General features: G+C 43.1%; 1 protein-coding gene across 1 annotated transcript in view; it reads right to left on the reverse strand.

The window, feature by feature from the left end:
* Positions 1 to 2976: 2976 nt before the first annotated feature.
* The window catches only part of MYH9 (myosin heavy chain 9), a 69506-nt gene continuing 49965 nt past the window's right edge, over positions 2977 to 22517 (reverse strand). The window contains exons 17-41 of the mRNA XM_083860512.1: positions 22272 to 22393; positions 21839 to 21908; positions 20733 to 20893; positions 19889 to 19997; positions 18795 to 18926; positions 17955 to 18161; positions 17325 to 17462; positions 16706 to 16829; positions 15745 to 15916; positions 14924 to 15136; positions 14333 to 14477; positions 13708 to 13914; positions 12678 to 12782; positions 11111 to 11263; positions 10520 to 10768; positions 9855 to 10067; positions 8966 to 9178; positions 8452 to 8613; positions 7636 to 7764; positions 7226 to 7314; positions 6896 to 7019; positions 5631 to 5839; positions 5103 to 5211; positions 4634 to 4806; positions 2977 to 4467 (exon numbers count right to left, since the gene is read on the reverse strand). Of these exons, the coding sequence (XP_083716638.1) occupies positions 4350 to 4467; positions 4634 to 4806; positions 5103 to 5211; positions 5631 to 5839; positions 6896 to 7019; positions 7226 to 7314; positions 7636 to 7764; positions 8452 to 8613; positions 8966 to 9178; positions 9855 to 10067; positions 10520 to 10768; positions 11111 to 11263; positions 12678 to 12782; positions 13708 to 13914; positions 14333 to 14477; positions 14924 to 15136; positions 15745 to 15916; positions 16706 to 16829; positions 17325 to 17462; positions 17955 to 18161; positions 18795 to 18926; positions 19889 to 19997; positions 20733 to 20893; positions 21839 to 21908; positions 22272 to 22393 (3846 nt within the window). The 3' untranslated portion in view covers positions 2977 to 4349. The remainder of the gene's footprint in view (positions 4468 to 4633; positions 4807 to 5102; positions 5212 to 5630; positions 5840 to 6895; positions 7020 to 7225; positions 7315 to 7635; positions 7765 to 8451; positions 8614 to 8965; positions 9179 to 9854; positions 10068 to 10519; positions 10769 to 11110; positions 11264 to 12677; positions 12783 to 13707; positions 13915 to 14332; positions 14478 to 14923; positions 15137 to 15744; positions 15917 to 16705; positions 16830 to 17324; positions 17463 to 17954; positions 18162 to 18794; positions 18927 to 19888; positions 19998 to 20732; positions 20894 to 21838; positions 21909 to 22271; positions 22394 to 22517) is intronic.

Consider the following 22517-nt stretch of genomic DNA (forward strand, 5'->3'; position numbering starts at 1 on the left):
GTGAATTAAGCCATTCACAGTGTAATTCCAACTCAATTAGCAGCAAGAACCACATTATGAGTAACACGGCATTGTGAGGCCAACCACTCCATCATCATCAGTCCTCCACTTCCTCTCTCGCTCTTCCTTAGGGCTGGAGAGCTGAGCAATAGTGAAACCTCCAAGGCTGACTCTCCTGCAGGCACGAGTCCCATGGCCTCTGCTGCCTGCATGCACACTCAGCTGCTGCAGGTGAGTGGAGAAGGGGGCCTGCCCTCAATGCTCCTCCTGCACAACTAAGCCCAGTCCAAAGAGTGGCTGTATTTTTACCTGATTGGCTTTTCAACATCCTTCTCTGTATGTTTTACCCAAATTCAAAGTCTCAGAAAAGGAGGCTGCCCCAGCGTAGGAAGCCAACTCCCTGCACCTCTCTCCTCTCATGTGCCAGACCATCATTGCTCAAGACATTTCACATTTTGCTTTTCCTCTTACTGCTCGGCTGCCCAGCTCTTTGTTCTGCTTAGCCACACAGGCTTGAAATGGTAGCAAGGTTGGGAGCCAGAAAGTTAGGGAAAAAAGGGTTTGTTTTAGTTTCTTTTGCTATCCTTTTCCTTCTCCTTTCACTCCCACTGCTAGAGAATCACAGAAAAGGTAAAATTAAATACAGAGCAGAGAGCAGTTATCCACTAGCCTGAAACTGAGAATATTGTGTTTCCAGCATCTCCAGAACAGACTGAGCTGCCTGAGCTCTAGTTGAGCTACAACAGCCTGCATCTTATTTTCAGATCACTCAAATCACTCCTCTGAGACCTCCCTCACACTCCAGGCTAGGAAAGCTGCAGATTTCCACCTTAGCTCCCTCACTCCAGTGCCTGTCACTGAGGAATCCCACTTCACAGCCATTGAATCTTGCACCCTCATTCTCCATTTACATTAAGTGGTACTTGAATCAATTTGTGGAAGAAATTGAAGAGAGCTAAATCCTAAACCTGGCAGGTCAGTGCTGTTGTGCCCAGGAACCCAGCTGGAACTGGCTCTAATGGCAACTGTCCTTGCTCTGCCCTGGGGGAAGCTGCAGCAGGAACAAGCAGTGCACTCAGCTGGTCCCCAGGAAAGGCAGCTCTTTGCACAGGATGCTGCTACAGGTTTGCAGATTTCCCTCCATTTCCCAGAGCCTGAGTTGGGCTGGTTGCTCTGCCCTTCAGTTCTGCTGTTGTAATGGCCTGTGAGGATGATGCTATAACCTACAACAATTTAATTTTTTTTTTTTAAGCCAGCTTATTACATGTAATGATCTGGTTGCAGATCTTTTGTCCCAGCAGAATGGCCCACTGCAGGGACAGGAATGTTTGTAATCAACTTCATCATCTCTTACATCTCCTTAAAATCTCTCTATGCCCTTCCCTCTAATTCCGACCCTTCCAACCCCTACTGGGAGCAGCTCTGAGGCTTGGATGGTGCAGACAACAAACAGAGCTCCAGCAAAAACTTCCAGAATTTTTTTCTGTAGGGCCCATAGAAAAGGTCTCAGCTCAATCTCTTTTTCATACTTATTCCAGCCCTTGTAACGATTCACCTACTCAGACCATCCCCAAAATCCCAGGAAAAACCACTGTGAAGCATTTACCAGCTCTGGAAAGCCACAAAAAAGCAACTAACCTGAAGCCATAAGAATGTCCTGGCTCAAGGTTGCATTCTACAAAGCAGAAAATGGTGAACAGACATAATTTTGTCCCTTCCATGGGGATGCACAAAAACGTGGAAAGCTGAAGGAAAATTCTGTGCCAGTTAAAAAAAAAAAAAAAAAAAAAAAAAACAAAACAACAAACACACAAGCCTCTTTCCATCTTGCAGAACAGCAGCCAAGCAGTGCTCTGGCTCACACAGCACAAGGCTAAGGACACAAAAAGCAGCCTGAGCTTAAAAGGGTAATCACACCACTGGCACACAGGTTCTGCTCTGGGTCACTGCAGTGCCTGGCCAGAGGTGCCATTTCAAGTTGATCCTATGATGACAAAGCAATTTCTATGCAATTTAAAGGGCACACTGGTCTCAGAGATACCCTGCAAATTTCTGCAAAACACTTTGAAAAAAGATTGAAGCAGCTGAGCCAGTAACCTTCCATATGACACTAAGTCCAGTCCTGTTTTTAACCGCCTATATGCAGAACATCAGCACAGCAGTGCCTGTGTTCCACGCATCATGAATCCACATCCAGCCCCTCATGTCTTAATCCCTATTCAGGCTTTCAAAAACTGCAGGCAATGTAACACAGCTTCAAAAGTAGCTCATTCTCAACTGACCCTTTTTAATGGGACTCTACTCGTGCAGCAGCACATGGTTAACCGTGCCTGCTCCTTCAGCACTACCCTCCTTGGTTCTTTTAATTTCTACTTACACTTCAGTTTCCTAATGAGAAGATTTTTTCCCCTCCCAACATCTGGTTAGGCAGAAACGCCACCCTTTGGGAGCAGCAGCCACATGTGCTCTCCAGGGAAGGAGTTTCCTGTAATCCTCCCCACCCCTTGTTTGCCAGAGTCGTCGTGGCAGCAGCCTCTGCTGGCAGCACAGGCCCTTCATGGTGAGCGCCAGCACCTCCTCCCCCATCGCTGCTACCCAGGGCCCAGCCCAGCCCCAGCTGCAGCTCCCAGCTAAGACTTTCTCAGCAAGGTCTAAATCTCTGCCAGCACAGGATGAGAGGGACAAGGAGTTAGGAGCTGCTGGTGTTGCACTCCAGCTTCTCCTGCCCTGGCTGTAGGACCAGAATGCACTTGTAGAACTTCAAGGGGCCAGGAAGACCAGAATATAGGCACAAGTTTCTTACTCGATTTCTGGCAAAAATGTAACAAAAAGCAGAGTTTCTGTGGCTACACAGGGTCTTCACTACACCGAGGGAAGGGCAACACACGCATACAATTGCAGCACATGGATAATCTTTATTGGTAACATCAGTGGAGCACCAGTAAACCATTACTGACTGTAGTGGTGACACACAGCTGAGGCACATGCTAAGGCACTTTTATTATATAAAAAAAATTTAAATTCTTCTGTGACAGCAATTGGGACAGGAGGCTCCTGTGTTAGGGCGCTTCAGGCATACAGTATGGTGCTTCATATTTAAATCTTACTTTGCTCAAAAGTAGGTCTAAATGCAGCATATACAATATGGTTAAGAATACAGGTAAATCCAGCAACCAGTGTACGGTGTAGAAAAGTAAAGATTATCTATATATAACCATGGTCCCAAGAGAAAGGCAGTGATAAAGACCTTTATTTTTTTTTTCCTTAATTGCTTATTACAAGAAATACAAAGGCCTTACGTATGTCTGTGCAGATTAAAGGATTTTTAATATACTCTTAGTCAATGGTGCACAATAACTAATCCCAACCCCTGGTTACAGAGCAGGTGCAAGAGGCTTGGACATGTCAATAAGAGGAATTTCCCTCCCCTTATCCCTTCCCTCTGCCCACCACCCTACTAAATTCCTCTAGATTCTGTCTATTACCATTAAATATATTTGGTCCCCTAGAGATTCTCAGACAAGCACAAGGACATTGCTCTGCTCGCCCAGCCTGTCATTAACTACTGGTCCACACTACCTTAGATGAAACCACTCAGAGGCAGAGACACAAACAGGACATCATTGCACTTCAAAGATCAGTCCAGACAGGAAAAAGAAGAAGGGAGTAAAAAAAGAAGAAAAAAATTGGGGGGGGGGGGGGGGGGGGGGGGTGGAAAGAAAAACAAACAAACAAACAAAGACAACTTTGGCAAGTCCCCCAGGTAAGTGGTCCGATGAGGAGTTTCCCTCTTCAGCCCTCCCTGGAAACACATGAAAAAAGAAAGGGCAAATTGCCATGGCCAAAGCACACCGTTTTTCCTGAAACTGCTCTCAAATCACATGGGTGGGCAGATTAAAAGAGGCAGAAGTCTGAGGTCACTGAACATGATTGCCAAAAGCAAACAAAGAGGGAGGGGAAAGAATACAGGACAAAGCTTCCCTGCAGCTAGAATTGAAGACAAAAGGAGATTTACAACAAAAATAATCTTTCCCTAACCCCACCCCTCCAAACTGTGTAAGGATTTACCAGCAGACATGGCACAGACAGTTCTACAGGCCTTTGCAGTGGCCAAACTGCTGGTCGAATTTCAGAGCCCTGACTCTTTGGCATTAAATACAAAGAGGATTAGGAAACTGCAAAGAGGAGAAAACTAGGAACACAGATGCCCGATGGCTCCAGGTACACAGACCTGGGCTTGCTCTGCAGATCCCCAGCCAATTTGGGAGAGGGTTTGCTAAAAGTCCAATGGAAGAGGAGAGGGTAGGTGGGTTGCTCCCTCACGTGTAACCTGGGTCAAATGGGAGGGCTTATTCAGTAGCTTTGGCATCACCAGCATCTGCCTTGCCATCCACTTCCTCGTCAGAGCACTCTCCTGTTCCCTTCCTGACCATCCGGCGTGTCATGACAAACGGCAGGTCCCCACGCCTAGGGAAAGACACAGGGCAGGTCAGTAACGTTCCACAGAATTCACAGGCAGGACAGACTCTGGGAGGAGGTGAGGAAGCACCTGGCCCGCTGTTTGCTGTGGGCAGCTACACAATGCCCATGCTGCACTAGCTGACAAGGTGTGGCACAAAATGCTCCTCCCTACCTGAGTTTACTCTTCAGGGAGCTGACTTCTCTATTCATTGCATCCGCTGTTTCAGTGGCATCCTCAAGCTCCCGTTGGAGCTTCCTACGAGATGCATTGGCTCGTTGGGCCTCCTCTTCTGCTTCCTCCAGCTGGCGCTTCAGCTGCTTCAAGCGCATGTTTGCCTTGTCCGCCTGAGCGTGTTGGGGCAAGAAATAATAAGTACTCAGTATTTCCCCCGAGCTGCAGCACAGTAGTTAGAGTAGGAAAAGCAGAGTTTCCAAAGCTCTCTCTTGCCTTTCTGAAGGGAATTGCCTAGGACTTGAGAGGTCCTAGTTTTTCTTTAAAAGAATTACATTTTCATCCCTTTCATCTTGTAGTTATTACAGTGACGGAGAAGTGAAATCCATAGAATGGTGAATGCCTTGGTCATAGAAGGGAAAACCTGCCTCCCAGAAGACTCACAGACACTGCAGGTCACTGTACCCACCTGATCTTTCAATTGCTCAGCATTACGCCTCTCATCATCCACCTGTAGCAGGATGTCCTTCAGCTTCTTCTCGGCACGGCGCACCTGCTTGCTGGCAGCCTGGCGCTCCCTGAACAGAAACAAAGGGGGGCTCAGACAACAGCTTATCTCCCACTGTCCCCAACAAGATCACCTGATCTGGGCAAGTTAGAAGTGAGGAAGATAGCAAAGGTCCTCCTTAAATTAGGAAGAAAAAGGGATGGGAAGCAATGTTCCCCAGAAATGACCAGAAGGCTGATGTCACACGGACAAGAGCTACAGAGGAGGAGCAACAAGTGTACCACAGCAACAGTTTTAGGAGTGGTTAAATTCAGAAGAAGCTATAAGTGTCTACTATGAAAAACAAGGAAGGTGTGCCAAGATCTTACTTCTGTAGTACCCTGTATACCTAGGATGAAGCTCTCACTCAGACAAATCAGATTTAAGAAGTGCTTAAAATGCCAGAAGGGGTGGAAGATTGTAAAGCAGACAGTTTCTCCTAGTACATACTTTGTCTCCATGTCCAACTGCTCTTCCAGCTGTGCTATCTTTGCTTCCAGGGCTGTGATGGTAGCCTTGTACTTGGACTTGACAGCACTCTCCATCTCCTGCAGTTTGAGCTTGAGCTCCTTGTTCTGTCGCTCCATCTGCTGGCGAGCGTTCTCGTTCTTCTGCGCATTGCTGCGCTCGGCGTTCAGGTCTGCGTTCATCTGATCAATCTGCAGGGAGAGAGAGATAAGTCCTCAGCACAGCCAGTGCTCCTGCCTGAAAGGCTCATTTATTTCTCAGACTTAAAAAGAACAAGGACTCTGAGGGTGAGCTGAATACTTGGAATAACTCCGATGCAGAGGGAGCTGTCTGTAGGCAGGACAGTTCTCTAAGTATCTTAGTTTACCCAGATTTTCAAAGTAATTCCTTGAATAATAGGTTTATCAACATCCTCTTAGGGATAACTAAACTTGCCAATCACATTCACTGTCCCCTGGGTCTAAGGTCATGGTCTGGCACTTAACATAGTAATTATCAGTCTGACCCAATATAAATGTTTTACTATTTTTTTTTTATTTGCTGTCTGTCTACTTCCACTACAAAGCAGCAGCTTAAAAATACTGACTTTCAGAGGTAAAAGGGCAAGAACTTGTCTGCTTCCAAGCCAGGGCTCTGGCTGATAGTCAGCCAAGTAGAGAACTACACTCTCATCTATCAGAATGAATGGACCCTTTGGAAAACGATCAGCCCAGCTCCTTACCATGTTGGAGTGGTAAGAAAACAACATGCTTGACTCTCAAAAAAGTTGGGCAGATAAAGTATGGCACACAACAGGCATATCAAGACCATGGTTTCTATAGCAGCCTAACAAATTTCATATGTTCAGTCCATTTGAAACAGCATAGAACTGGCAGAAAAATAATTTTCCAAACACACTGTGGCACTCTTCAGCATGTCAAGCTGGAGCAGCATGCCACACATCATCTTTCTCAATATCCCTTAATACAGGAAAAAGGGACTGGGAGGGGGTTGGTTTGGTTTAAAATAAACTGGGGAGATTGTTCCAGCTACCCAATAATTTTAAACAGCCAAAGCCAGTGAGTTAACATCAATTTTGGCTGCTATTTTCTGTACTGTGATATTCAGCTGTTTCATCTTGCTCACACCTGTGGCCTTCTGAGGGCCTGCACTGTGCACAAGGCAGTTGCTGACATTACTCAGAGCACAGTTTGACAATTCACAGACACCAGAGAACCCCCATGGACCACTACAGCCTAAACAGGTACCTGAAGATTTGCCTTCTTGAGTCGGTCATTGATTATCTCCGTGTTGCCCTGTTCTTCTTCTAACTCCTCCTCTAGCTGAGCTATCCGTGCCTCCAGGCGCCTCTTCTCCTCCATGGCCAGGGCCCTACAGGACACAGAGTGATGAAACCATTAAAGCAGCACTGATAGCATCAATATCTTGGGGAAAACTCATCACTTGTATACAAAATTAGCTCAGTCTTTAGAAATCAGAGAGAATACAGTGTGTTCTGCACTCTACATAAGAATAACAGGCTGAGAAGTGTTTTCTCACAGCAGCTCCTCCTCCCTTAAAAGGGGAGCATTACTCACCCTTTACCACTGTTGTTGGCAATTTCATCAGCCAGCTCATCCCTCTCTTGCTGGGCCTGGCGCTTGGCACGCTCAGCAGCTGCAAGTTCCTGGAACGAAAACAAGACAGACAGTGATCCAATAGGAAGCTACCAATTAATGCAGCATAGGAAAAAGGAGTTACTGGTAATAATGGCTGGTATGGTCTCTAGCATAATCCAAAGCTAATTATATGACGTGGTCTGTTCCCTGTCCACCCCACAGCCTCCTTTGCTGTCAGGAAATGGTCAAGTTCTGCATTTTGAACTGGACCTCATATTTGAGCAAAAAGTACAAAAGAAAGGAAATAAACACTCCAGCTTAGACTGCTGCATATAGTTCTTCGCCGAAGAAAACAAACCAACCCTTGACTTTCATGCATATTCCATTACCTCCTGCAATTGGATCATCTCTGCCTCCATACTTTTCAGCTTCTTCTCATTTTCTTTGGCCTGAGCCAAGATCTCTTCTCTGGAAGTACGTGTGTCCTCCAGTTCCCGCATGTAATCCTTCATTTGTGCCTGAAAATGGAGAACAGAAAGGGATGAATTTCAGAGCATTCATATTAAGAGATGTGGTTTGTTTGTCTTATGGGAAACATGGATGGAAATCAGAAAAAGGGATTCATTACTTTTCAGAAGCCACAAAGGTTGCTGTAAAAATAAAAGGAATCATCCTTTTTGCATTTCACAAGTAACATGTAAAAATATCAATGAAAGCAAACAGGATTGCTTATTTGTAGAAAAAAAAAAGTCAGATAAATGGAGAGGAGAAGGGAAGGTACAGGAAGCTTTCTAGTGAAGCAATGGAATGAACTGTCTAGGGAGGATTTAGTTTTTCCTAAGAACAGGTCAGACAACTGCTTGCAGGAATTTAAAAAGCACAGCGGAGCCATCTTGGGGCAGGAGTAGGCCTCAATGTTATTTAAGGTCCTCTAGCTTTGCGGCTCTGTAATCCTTTCCAAAAATACAGCACTAGAAGCAAGCACTAGAGTGAACTTTGCCTACAGCTTGTCTCCCAGGGAGTTAAACAGGCAGATTGGGATTAGAAGGATGCTTGAAATGCCAAAAAAATCTTCACAGTGAACTGCTGCAAGATTCTGCTGCTCTTCTGACACTAATGAATTGTTCTGGCAAGGTGAAATCTTGCATGCTGTTTCCCTGGGTAAAAAGCCTGCCCTGACAGCTGAAACAGCTGCAATGTTTCACCTGCAGTTTGCGCAGCTGCTTGATGGCTTCTTCACGATTCTTGTTAGCAGTGTCTATATGGCTTTCCAGATCCTTCAGGTCCATCTCGAGCTTCTTCCTGGCAGCCACAGCCATGGAGCGCTGTTTTCGTTCATCCTCCAGTTCTGCCTCCATCTCCCGAACCTGCGTGGAGCAGCAGAGGCATCAGCATTTCAGCTCCTTCATTTGCCACACACACTTTTTGCATTCCCCTCTCAAAGGCTGAGTAAGTGCATGCATATGACTTGTCTTCATTCCCCCTGGCAGGGAGATGGGGCTGATATTCTTCACTAATAAGGCCTCACAGGTTCCTGTGATAGACAAAGACTATTGGAACATTCACCCACAAAGGAGGAAGTCTCTCACAGCTTGGCAATATTGCCTGGAGTACTAACATTAACAACAATCTTTGGCTTGGCACTGTCTGACCGACCATCTTTGGATAGAAGTGCCTTTGTGTACAGAATGCTTTGAGGATTTACAGAGCAGTTCTTACTTGTCTGATCAGCTGTTTCTTCTTCTCTTCATTCTGTTCATCACGCCCTTGGAGGTCCCGGTCAAACTGTGCCTTCATAGCCTGTTGATTCACTTCTAGCCGCAGTTTGGCATCCTCTGTGGCCTGCAGTTCATCCTCCAGCTCTTCCAGCTGTGTTTTCATCTCCTCCACCTGCTGCTCCAAGGCTCGCTTAGCTTTCTCCAGCTCATGGACCTACAAGACAGTACCGCATGTGATGCTTCCGAAAGAGTGCAGACAATTTAATCTACCCAAACAGAAAAAAGGCTAAGAGCAGCCACTCACATCAGACAAGATACAAGAACATTCCACCTGTCCCTTGTATTAGGGCAGAGGCATGCTGCCAGTCTGAATCACTGCTAGTGGTAATTACCATCAGTTCTGGTTTTGTGTGTGTGGTGGTGGGGAGAAAGGGAAAAGCATTTGTCAGCCCAGTCCTGACTTAGTGAAGACTTATCAGAGCTGGACTACCCTGGTTCTGACTGAATTCAAGAAAATACTTCTTAGCCTCTGAATTTATTCTTTTCCTTCATTAATGTAACTTTTTTTTTTATTTTAAATTGGGAGATAATGTCTTCCACTGCCTGGTTAATTGCTGTATTTTACATATCAGATTCATACCATATTTTCATTTCTGTCACAAGGATACTAGGTAATTTTCAGCTTTGCCACTGCCTCATTTGGGTCATTTCCAATTCACCTTTACCACTTACTGATGTAATACAAACATAACATTTGCAAACTCACAATGTATCCAGTATTCCCTACAACTTTCCTCTGTGTTACCACTGGCATCAGCTTTTTGCAATACAAAAGTAACAGTATCGACTGTGTGACATTTCCTGCCCAGACACTTTAACTGAATACTTACACTTTTGCCAACATCATCCTTTGAGCTCATGAGATCTTCCATCTCTGCACGAAACTGCTTATTGACTCGTTCCAGCTCAGCCTTCTGCTCTATGGCTTCTTCCAGGGCTCTGGCCAGGGACAGGGCCTTGGTCTCCTTCTCACGGGCCTCTGCCTCAGCGCGGTCCCGTTCCTCCGCATACTTAGCAGAGATGGTCTTCTCCTCTGCCAACAGCTAGAAGAGCACAGCATCATTATTCTGAGAAATTATTGATCATTTGCTAAATAGGTAAATATGCATATTTTCATTAGTGTTCTTAACAGTGTTCTTCCATGGATAGAAGGAATAAAGAAAACGCAGCTTAAGAGAATGAAGCGTGCCATCCCACCTCTAACAACTGTGCTGACCCCAAGTAAACAAATCTCTGATTTCCTAGGCCTCCAGCCTATTATTTTCAACCTTCTCTGAGATGATTTGCAAACAACTTCAAGCTCAATCTTGGTTTTGATATAAAAGTTATCCCTTTGGAAAAAGGAACAGCTTAACTTCCTATTCATAGTACAAAATTAATTTACACCTATTAAAGCTTTTTTCTCCACTCTACGTGCTCTGCCTTAATTCAGAAATAAATATGCATTCTCCAAGCAGTATTGTTTAGGTATTCTTAAAGCAGACTGAAGTCATACCTGATCAAACTTCTTCTGCTTCTTCTCTAGATTGGAGACTATCTGCCGCTGATGATCCAAGTCCACAGCAAGGTCATCTAGCTCTTGCTGCAGGCGAGTCTTTGTTTTTTCCAGCTTGTCATATGCAGCTGTCTTCTCTTCATATCGCTGGCTCAAGCCCTCCAAGTCCTTCTGCAGCTTCTTCCTGGCTTCCTCTGCTGACTCAAGGCAGCCCAGACCATCATCCATTTTCTTCTTTGCATCTATTGCCTAAAGGACCAGGATTGCACATGAAGCCACAGAAAACGTTCTGTGCAGTTTACCAGCACCAGAAGTTTAGGACTTCCCAGTAAGAGAGTCTGCTAGTTTCTGAAGGTACTACTCCCAGTTCAGATAGTGTATGACTGAATTCCTGGATGGAAATCTATGAATGGTTCATATGATTATCAGAGACCTCCTCATTTCTTCTCTCACTCAAATCAGCAAAATCACCCTTGCCAGGAAAGGCTGTGCTACCAGAAGTCAATTCTGCATTTAAATCTTACTTCTCTAAAGACAGACATGTACTTATCCTTCTTCTCAAGTTGCTGCTTTACAGGATGCAGACTCTACCTGTTGCTGAAGCATAGAGATCTGTTTCTCCAGGTTTCTCTTTGCCTCCTCCTCTTCTTCCAGTTGTTCCTTGAAAGCATTCTTCTCATCCTCCATTTGCTTCAGCTTAGTGCTGAGGCTCAGTTTGAGGCGAGTCTCCTCCTGCAGCAGCTCCTATAAAGCAAACATCCCAGTGGAATTCAGTACCACTCGTTGGATTGAAAGGCTCACAATCCTCCCCCACTCTCTCCAGGAGTGCTTCTGAAGTTGAGTTTAAGCATGCAACTAATTTCGCAGATAAGACAACTGAAGACACAATTTAAATAACTGCCTTTCAGTGAGTCAGTATAGAAACAAAATATTCAGAAGGGTCCTATTCTCTCCTACACTCTAATCATTAAAGTATACTCCTTGCCACACAGGCCTTTCTCAAGGACTTACCACACAACCTTTTCCACAGTCCTTTCTCAAGTCCCCCAAACAGCACTGAAAGCATTCAGACTTTTTCCAACAATAGCATGACTGTACTCTGTTACATGTTTCTCTCATATTCCAGTATCAAAGGAGCACACATCAAGCCCAAGTGCTTGTGCATGGTAAAAACAATGTTGGTGTCAGCAGAACTGTACAGCGCTGGTCATTTACTTACAGCATTACTGTTCCTAATGCTTAGGACACAACAGCATTGACTGACTTATGCTGCCAGTGCTTGAGCTGAAGGATCTGTAAAGATTAACCAATCTTCAAAGTAGTGCAATTTTTTTGTACTGTGCCTTGTCTTTGAGTCTGTTTTTTAAAGAGTATTAAGTAGACAGAACATCAGTGACTGTTCAAGGTTACTTATTATTGATATGCTCTTCCTTTCCCTTCCAACCTTCTTAGCACTCCATGCTTGACCTTATGAGTCATATTCTGGAAACTGTAAATGTTTGTTTTTCCCGAAGTGTAAGACTAAGGATGATTTATTTCCTGAAAAAATACAAAATTTTTTCATTCTATCACTTCCCCAACATCGACTGGGAAATAAAACTTTCTGCTTAATTTGACAAATTTACTGGAAATCACACACATGTGCACACACACACACAGAGAAACCCTGTCAAACATTTAACTCTGAAGATCTCAAACAAAGAACTTCATTCCAGTCAGTTGAAGCATGAAAGTGCTCTCAGCTGTAAAGGTGATAGAGCAGGACTTCTAAGCCCAAGACAGGGAAAGTCAGATATGTTCCACTGCTGAGGAAGCAGAAGGAAGATAACCAGCTTGTTTCTGTAAAAATGCTCTCAATATCATGCAGTATAAACCCCTTAGTGCAAAAATAAAAAAAAAAAAAACAAAAACAAACCAAACCAAAAAAACCAAACCAACAAACAAAACAAACAACAACAGCAACAAAAAAACCACCCCAAAAAACCAAAAACAAACAAACAAACAAAAACAAACAAACAAACAAACAAAAAAAGGAAAATCAACGAAAATCCAGACCCAATCCTTTGAATTGTTGTATAATCAGTACTCAATGGCATCCATTTCTCCCTTTAGCAATTCGTAACAGACACACAGTTGCCTTGGTTTTCAAAGCTCTCACCTGTGTATCCTGAAGCTGTGATTCCAGAGCAGAGAAATCCTTTGCTAATTTGATTGATTTACTGTCAGACTGGTTCAGAAGACCTGTGACATTGTCCAATTCAACCTGAAGGAGATCAGAGTATCAGTTACTGAACAAAGGCAGGAAGAGCTCAGCACCTATGAGACCTAAAACTGAAAATGGAGACACTTCTCAACAGGAGGGCACGTGTATAATCTTTCAAGGAATAAACACATCATTTCTACAGTCCCAGGAATTAAACATGAGAAGGTGAAAAGAGAATGTTATTTCAGATCATCTCTATTGCAACGGCCTGCTGATTTTGGTTGGTTTGGGTTAAGGTTTATATGAGATTTTAGCCTGGAAAGCAATTGTAAAAATTTTTATTAAACTGTCTTCTATTTTGTACTATCTGCTTCAAGATTATATCTAAAATCTCAAAATCACATTTTCACACTTCAAAAGGTTGTGCATATGTTGACAATGTTCAACTTTTATTGATAACCCTCCATAAAGGAGAAGGCCAAAGACAAGGTTTCGTGTCACTCTAAAGGATTTGCTCCTCCTTTGAAGAAAGGAGGAGAAACCTGTAAATTCCCACATCATCCTTGAGCTATCAACCATGTGACAAAACTTCCAGACACCGCCTTCTACATGAGTTACACAACCACCAGTCTGTGTGTGCCAGTCCAGGTGCTCCAGCAGCTGAGTGCTCACAGAGCTGTGCAAACCACTGCCTGCCTTCGGGGGCACAGACACTGACTCCTTGAGCCTTATAGAATTCAAACAGCAACTGGTTATTTCACCTTCTCAGGGCTGCTCAAAATAAGTAACATCAATCCAAATATCCTGATCTGGCAATGAGTTAAGGAGTTTGCATAGTACTTGGGAAGCAAATGATGGATTTGCTGTTTGTAGGAACATTATCCTCAGGAAGAACAGAATTTTTGAACTAGCCATGGGAGACACCACCCTACAACCTTTTCTCTTGAGCCCTGGTCTGAAGCTAGGGAAAACCCATGCCACTCACCTGCAGTTTGTTAACCCTCTCAGTCAGTTCAGTCTTCACTCTTTCGCCTTCTGTAAATTTCACCTGCAGTTCCTGGAGCTGAGCATCCACTTTTTTCCTCTTGTGCTCAGCATCGCCTTTGCCCTGCAGAAGAGCCTTCACCTCATTGGATAGCTCAACCTTCTCACTTTCCAGAGCTTGTTTTGCTTTTTCAAGATTTGCTTTCACCTGAAGAGGAACAGGCAACAAAACGCTGTATGTTTAGCAGTTAAGTTTCAGACTGCCTACTCAGAAAAAAACCAAGATGAATCAGCCTGTCACTGATTATCAGGAGACAATCTAACAATTGGAGAAGACAGCAATGCAGAAAAAAGTCCTGCACTATGAGATTTCCAAATTAAAGGTTGCACAAGCTAACAAGTGCTAGCAGTAACAATGTCATGGCTGTGTAGCATAACATGCCTAACAGGAGAAAAAAACCCCAAATTTCACTATTTAAAACAGCTTTATATATGTTTCATGGAGAAAAATTATCTACCAAGGGAAGAAGAACACATGCATAAGTATCATGAACACTTTGTGCTCCTCTGCACTGTCATTTCAGGGAGGCTGATTGCTTTGGCCTTGTGTTTTTTGTTCCACATACCCGTTTGGTTTGTTCTAACTGCTCTGCCAGCTCTTCAATAGCCTGTGAATGTTTCTGCCTCATCTCTTGTATTTGAGCCTCGTGAGTCTTTGCCTCATCTTCAAGGGTCTTCTTCAAAACCGTTACTTCTTGTTCTCTCTTTGACCTGAAAAATTCACAAATTCCATTTAGATGCCAAGGAGGGAATCAAACAGAGGTGTATATCCACCAACAGCATCTCTAATGCAAAAAAAAAAGCCAAGATCTGTTTAGGCTACAAAGATACTTTTCAAAGGTAGCACTAAGCACTGCATCCTTCTTAAGTGCAAGCTGGCAGCATTATTTCTGCCTAAGAAGTAACAGCCTGAAAGTACCAATGTTTCAAGGGTGCTACTAATAATTTGGTTATGGAGAAAATCAACTTTCTGACATCAGGTGAGGTAATGCAGTCTTGACTAGGGCTTGCACACCACCTCCCTTCTGTAGCCACTGAAGCTGCTAACCAGTGATAAAGGCAGACTTGCTATGGTAAGAGACTGAATACAGCAGCATTATTAAGAACAGCCAAAACCAAACCCAAATAAAGATAACACAGCCCCACGCTGGAGTTACCTCAGCTCCTGCTGAGCAGCTGTAGAATCTAGTGTGTCTTCTAGCTCTGTTTTCAATGCTTCCAGCTCTTCTCCCAGATCCCGCTTCTGTTTTTCAGCTTTATTCCTGAATGCTCTCTCTGACTCCAGGTCTTCCTGCAGCTCAGTGATCTGGGATTCGAGTTCCCTGATCTTCTTCAGGGCCATGTTCTTCTGAGCTGCCTCTTCTTCCACTCTGTGTTCAACAAGGATCTGGTCAGAGCCAGACTAAAACCATACACAAACTAAGACAAACTGTCCTACCAAAAACAGTCAAGAAAAGCTGGTATTGGTCAGCTCTACAATTGTATATTCAGATGTTGATCCACACACAATCTACAAACTCTAAGCTCTATCTCCCAATACTTGAAACAGCACAATTACTCACCTTAAGGAAGAGACAGCACAATTACTCACCTCAGAGAGAGACTGACAACAGAAGAAAGCAGAAGAGAAAGCACCACTTTACATTGGAAATTGGACACTTTACTGAGTAGATGAACACAGCAACTACCAGAGAGACAGCGTGTTGCCTCTACTTTTTAATCCCAGTTTAAGGATTACTACTACAGTCAAATGCATGCAGTGCCTATTGCATCCATAATCAAGATCTGTACAGAGAATGTGGCAGTGAGCAGCAGCTAAAGAACTCTAATGCCAAGGACATGGATCTTAAATAGTTCACAGCCTAAAATACAACATCCACAGGTTGCATTTATCCCTGTTCACCTTATTGCAAGTGACACAAGACAAGAAATACTTCCCAACCAGGTGGCCCTTGAACCTCACAAGTCAGGTTCTCACCTAGCTAAGGCTGCCTGCAACTCCTCTTCCTTCTTGGCCAGCTGCATTTTGAGTTCTGCAATCTGAGCCTGCAGCTCAGCAATCTGGTCATGCAGATCAGTGGAGTCCCCTTCAAGCTTCCGACGAGTCTTTTCCAACTCTTGCCTCTGTTTTTCTTCGCGTCGCAGGCGTTCTAACAGAGATGGGGACGCATTAAGTAACACAGATGACACACACTCAGAACATTTTATGAGCACAGACACAAATAGATCTATTTATACTTTCCTGATAACCCAACTGTCCAAACTGTAGCTGGACTGCATTATTTTGTCAGGACCTATACATGCATCTGCTCCATATTTTGCCCTCAAAATATATCTGGGCAGTTTTCCTTCCCCTCACCTTGCAGCCAAACCTCCTTTTCCCGCTTTCACTGTAACTGGCAAACACAATGCCAGACTCATGCCATGCAGGCATAAGAGCCCATTTAGTGACGCTGAACACAAGGTCTGCTCTCCCTTTACTGAAACTAAACAGGCAGTCTCCAGAATACCCTTCTAGAACTCTGAAGAACATGTGCAAACAGGCTATCAGAAACAGCACTAACCCTGACAGAATGATGCTGCTGGAAGTAGAAAAGTGGAGACACTTCCACAGCAGGAAAAGAAAGAGAACCAGCCTCTCTTCTCCATTTGCCTGGCTGTTTTGGAGAAGATTTTTATTTAGATCAAGGGCTCAGCTGACAAGGCACATAACCTTCAGCCACACAGAGCACAGCTCTATCAAACTGATCAATAGTTTACACACTATAGTCTAATTTTTAACCCTTCAGAAACTCAGGAGGACGAAAACTCTTTCAGAAATGAAACTGAAGTTCAAAAAAATTTAGCAAGAAATCACCCAGAACTAATCAGGCAAAGTTTTTACAAGATCTATCTTAAAAAAAAAAAAAAAAAACCCAAAAAAAAACCACCAAAACCACCTTCAAGGTCTGTGATCATGGCCTCATGCTTATTCTTCAGTTTGGCTAAACTCTTAGATTTTTCCTCTTCCTCTGTTAGGTTTGTTGTAAATTCAGACATTCTGTCTTCCAAGAGTTTCTTTTCCTGCAAAATTGAGAAGGCAGAGTGAAAAGAGTTGCTGGAATTAGAGGGTATTTTTCCAGATCTGACTGCTTAGAAAAGTCAATGTCATAAGTGCTTATTCCTGCTACAAGGAAACTCAGAAAGAAGGAAATACTTTTAGGATCACAAACAGAAAGTTGCAATTAAATTAAGGATTTGTATACAATAGCCCTTTCAAAACTAGAAGGGAAGTCTATTGATAAAATAATTTGACACTGTTTGGCATAAAAATGCATCAGAAAAAGTTTGCTCGTGGATCATTATTTAGTCAAGGTTATTTGAATATCATACAATACTGACTGTTGAGAATACAGGCAGGCAGTTACTTTCAAAAGTTCAGGCCAGAATTCTCAAAGACAAGACTGAATTTATTAGTAAGTTTCCCTGTAATAGGGAAAAGGTCAGCCTTGTAGTGGCTTTGTCCAAGAGAAACACCGATGCAGCTTTAGCTTGTGGAATAAGATGCAGGAGTCTTACCTTAGCCAATTTGAGATTCTGATCTTCCAGAACTAGCACATCTTCTTCCAATTTCTTCAATTTGGCCTCCGTGGTCACTTTTTCTAGCTGCAGCTTCTGCCTTGCACTTTCCTCTTCCTCAAGCTGCTCCTCTAGTTCCTTCACAACACCCAAAGAAAAGCAAGGTATTTGTCAGTGCTGCTCACCAATCCATGGAACAGCACAGTTGCAATACTAGAATGGAAGGCTTCTTCACCCTTCCTTCAAGATACTATCAATAGGTCCTAGACTGACATCTCTGCCACGACTTAATGTGACATACTGCATGCCAATCAACATATTTTCTAGCAGAAAAAAACAATGCTATTTTGCAAAGAATACTACCATTCCTAAAACAAAGCAAAAACTTGTCTAAATTATTTGAGAAGTGGCCATCACCTTCAGGAATGAAACAGCTCATTCCAGATGACTGACTGACTGCCTCAGGCTCAGCACCAGAACTGCTGCATTCTATTGCTGTTTTCACAGATGGATTTTCCTATGCCTCTTTCCCCACCTTCTCTTTAATTTCCCTGCAAACTGAGGCAAAAGAACTACTGTAACCCTTACTATCCTCTTTACTGACAAGAGATAGCTTTCCTCAGGCATCACCTGGATGTTCTGCTGCATTTTCTTTTTTTCAGCCTGAAGATGCTGACATCGTTCTTCCTCTTCCTCGACTCTTGCTTCCAGGTCATGACATATCTCCTCCAGTTCTTGTTTCTTGGCTGTCAGACGAGCTCTTATCTCCTCAGCTTCAGCACACAGTTCAGTTTCTGCTTGCAACTGTTCCTGCAGCTGCATCTTCTCTGCCATTAGCTACATTGGATGCAAAACCAGAAATCAGACAAGCTCCAATTTACCAAAGCACTTAGCAATGTGTGTTAAGTGAAGTTCTGTGCACCTCTGTTTCACAGTTACAGTCTTACACATTGCAGTAGTCCCCTGCTGTTAACCAAATGCTAAATATTAAAACACAGTTTTAAGTGTGTGTTCTCCTTCAGAAATCAGGTGCTGCGACCACAAATTATTCACAAATTTCTCAAGACCATATACATTTGAAATATGGATATTGTCTATTTCCCCTTAAATAAGTAACAAATTATTATCAGCCCTATGGGAAAAAATAACCCTGCTCCCACCTTCTGTGTTCCAAACAAAAAGGATTCCATTAATGACAAGACTGAATTCAACCAGCTTTCTGTAACACTCAGCTAAAGGAGACTTTTTTTCCTATAATGGCTATAGAAGGGCAATAGGTATAAAAAGACCTACTGCAGGAAATGAGCTGCAAGAAGGGCAAAGGAAAGTGAACAAGAGGCAGCCAAGTCATGCTCCAGACAGTTGGAATCCTACAGTTTGTCCATCAGACCAAGAAAGCAAAGGAGGTGCTCTCAAGTAGTTGGACAGGTGGAGAGAGAAGAATTTGTATACATCAGATTTGCAATTCACCTGGGCCTGGAAAGTCTCCATCTCACTCAGTCTATTTTCTGCAGCCAGCTGCTTCTCCTTGACCTTTATTAGTTCTTCTTCCTTGGCCATCATCTCCTCCTCCTGTCTGCTCACTTGCAGAAGGGGCTTCACCTGAAAGAGAAACCAAGGGAATGAGATGTGTATAATAACAAAACCATGAAGAAATGCAAGAAATGCTCTTGTACTTGAGATAAGCACTGAACAAAACAACATTTCAGATAAGTGTCTTATATGAAGGACCAATTAACTATTTTGTTATGAACACTGGGAGAATCATACAGGACTAGATATCAGCTAGTCTGCCAATAGCACACTTTCTGCCAGCCCATTTATTCACCTCCAGGATGGGATTCTCCTCCAGGAAAGAGTTCAGTAAATTTCAGACCCTCAAGGGTTAATAGTGAGAGAATAAAAAGTTACCATACAATGGGGAAAATCACAGGTAAGTCAATGTCATATAGGTGAACTTCTGTAAGGCCTTTGGCATGGTACCCCACAAGATCTTTCTCTAAACTGAAGATATAAGTATTTAATGGGTGGAGTGTTTGGTGATTGAGGAACCAGCTGAGTTGAATCCAGAGAGGGATTCTGCCCTTCTGCTCTGATAAGACTATACTTGGGAGTGTTGCATCCAGGTCTGGGGTCTTCAGCCCAGGAAAGACATGGACTTGAGTAGATCCAGAGGGTCACAAAAACAATCAGAGTGCTGGAGCACCTCTAGTATGAAGACAGGCTGAGAGAGTTGGCTATTCAGCCTGGAGAAGAGAAGGCTCCAGGGAGACCTCAAAGCACCTGTCTGTACCTAAAAGGGGGCTCACAAAACAGAGAGGGCTTTTTGTGACAAAAGGGTAATGGTTTTAAGCTAACAAAGAGAAAATTCAGACTAGATATAAGGAAGAAGTTTTTTACAATGAGGGTGGTGAAACACTAGAACAGGTTTTCCAAAGAGGTGGTGGACAGATGCCTGATCTCTGAAAACATTCAAGGTCAGGTTGGATGGGGCTCTTAGCAAACAGATCTAGTTGAAGATGTCTTTGCTCATTGCAGGGGGACTGCAAAGGGAAAACTATTACCTTGGTGAACAACCTCCACCATTGCCAGTTCCGCAGTTTCAAATAGGCAGCACAGTTTCTCTGAAGCACTTTCATAGCTGTCAGCTGCTGCTGGCGCTTGGCAAATGCCCTGCAAAGCAAGTGAGGATAAGACGGAGGAACCCAGAGCAGCACACAATTCACACCATCAAGCCCTTTCTTACATACTTCTAAGAAGTATCTTAAGTGCTTTTTCTTTAGAAAGTTTCCTCTCAAAAAACAAGCCGTTTCCAGTGAACTTTCTCCCGATTTTCATTTTTTTTCTGCTCAGGTAAGAGTGGCTATTTTTTCCTTAATCTAATTTCCTATTTTAACAAAATTTCCCTCATGTCTTCTGCTCTGAAAAGCTTTACTATCTTCACTTCCAAAAAGGGAGATCTGAAACAGAGGTGTGTTTTTCCACCAAACTGACAAGTTCTACTTTTGATCTTAGAACTGTACCAAAATTGTAGCCCTACCTGATAGCTTAAAGAAACCCTACACCTCCTGCATCAGTACTGCAGTAAGACTTTTCCATTGGCACCTTCATAGCACTTCTGTCAAAAACTTGATCTGCTGCGTGGCATTCTTACAGAGAGGAAGAGACTTTACTGCTCAGGTATTTTCTGGGATACAGCACAGAGATTCTTGCACATGCCAAAAGTCTGGCATTACAGAGATGAGAAAACCCTAAAAGACCATCAACTGTTACGCACCATAAATAAATCATGAACTTTCTGACAGAAAATAATTTCTAGACATAACAATTACTTTTTTTGAAAATAAGCTTGTACTTGAATGGGAGAAATACATGTTTATGATGTACTTTAAAAATCATGGTACTTACTTTCTGGCCAGGTAGCCTCTGCAACATGCTTGGAATCCAATAATAACATCTGTGATCTTCAGGTCTCTCTCTTCTTCAAGATGAGCAAGGACTCCAGCTCTGAAAAACACTTTACTCTGTCCAATTCTGTAAAGGTTGGAATCTAGCTCCAATGCTTTGATCTAAAAAGAGAGAGAAAAGAATTCATGTTCTGCAAAGACTGTTTCATGTGAAACATTACAAAAGATATTTGTACCTCGTGGCTCTAAGACAGCCCTTCTCGACAATGAGCCACTCAGGCAAACCAAAGTTGTTAACTCCCAATAAATTCCTGGCTTATCCCAATTAGAGAAGATGGACCTCAGCCAAGCACAGCATCAAATGGAGGCAATCAGAGGCAGAAAATATGACAAAGTATCATTTAATACGGTATCAAGTACTCAAATTACAAGGATGCTGTGAGGAATGCATGTCCTGACAGCCTTTTCCTTTCCTAGAAGAAACACATCTGTTGATCCTTCCCATTTACTTTTTCTCAGTCCTATCTTTGTCAAAAAAACACACCCCAGACCAACTTTCCTTCCAAGGATTTGCTGCCATTGCTTATATTAGCTAAGCTAAGAAGAATCAGCTATACTCCTGTAAGACAGAAAAAAGGGAATCCCTTACAGCCAAGTTCAGTTCCAACCTAGTCATCAAGCTAGACCCAAACCTTTCCCTTTGACGTAGGCACTTCTACAGAAAGTAATTGGAGCCTTTATTGAAAGCATTTGTCAGCAGTAGGCCATTACAAAAAGTTTACTGAAGCTCATACTTTAAGCATGTACTAAAGATAGCATTAATACTTCTAGGCATTTTGATTCTATGAATACTGCTGGCATCTCAAAGTATGCATCTGTGAAAATAGAAAGGTCCTCTTTGCCTAGGATTATTGAATCTCATGCTAGACAAAAGCCTCCATCCATGAAGCCAAGAGGAAGCTTTTTGCACCCTTTTTCTCAGACAAAACATTTGACTTTGGAATTTCAGTCTGTGAATATAAGTTATATTTAGCATAGACAACTTCAACTTTTAAACCACACCCATGAAGTTTATCCTATTCAAGCTGAGTTTCTGGGATGTTTTACCATCAGCACGCAAGCCTGCTTTCCATCCATAAATCCTTTGGGAATTGCATTTGGAGTTAAGATTTCATATCTGAAAACAAGAAAGCATCAGACTAGTCACACAAGTGTACTTGAAAACAACAAAACAAAAGAAGTTAGTGTGCATTCCTATGCCATTATGAGTTCGACAGTTTTTCAAAAAACACTGCACCTCTAGACAGCAGAGTATGAAGCAGCAGCCTTGGACAGGGTTCTCTCTGCCTCACCTTAGCTACATCCTTACCAGAGAAATCAAAAACGTTTTTGGGAGGCTTTGTGCCAGGGAATACCAAGATACAGATGTATTGTCTTTGGAAAATTGGCAACCTAGTTGCAATAAAAGACTTCCGTTTTTGTACTTATATCTTAACTTTGCCAGGCTAAAGACTGCTTCAGATTCTTTTCTAGGGCTCACCTTTGTCTGAATTCCTGGAATACCACTCTGTTGGGGAAACCTTGACGACAAATACGGATTCCCTCCAGCACTCCATTACAGCGAAGCTGGTCAAGGACCAAGTGAGGGTCCAATTTTCCAGCCTAGTGAGAAAAATGTATATTTTATGAATATCACAAAGCTTTTATGAAAAGGCTTACCCCCTTGCCTCTCCCCCTCTCTTTTTTGTAAAGCAGCCAGTTCTCCCTTCTCTAGTTAGAAGCAATG

The sequence above is a fragment of the Zosterops lateralis genome, assembly GCF_965231275.1.
Source record: "Zosterops lateralis genome assembly, chromosome: 4".
NCBI classification, from domain to species: domain Eukaryota; kingdom Metazoa; phylum Chordata; class Aves; order Passeriformes; family Zosteropidae; genus Zosterops; species Zosterops lateralis.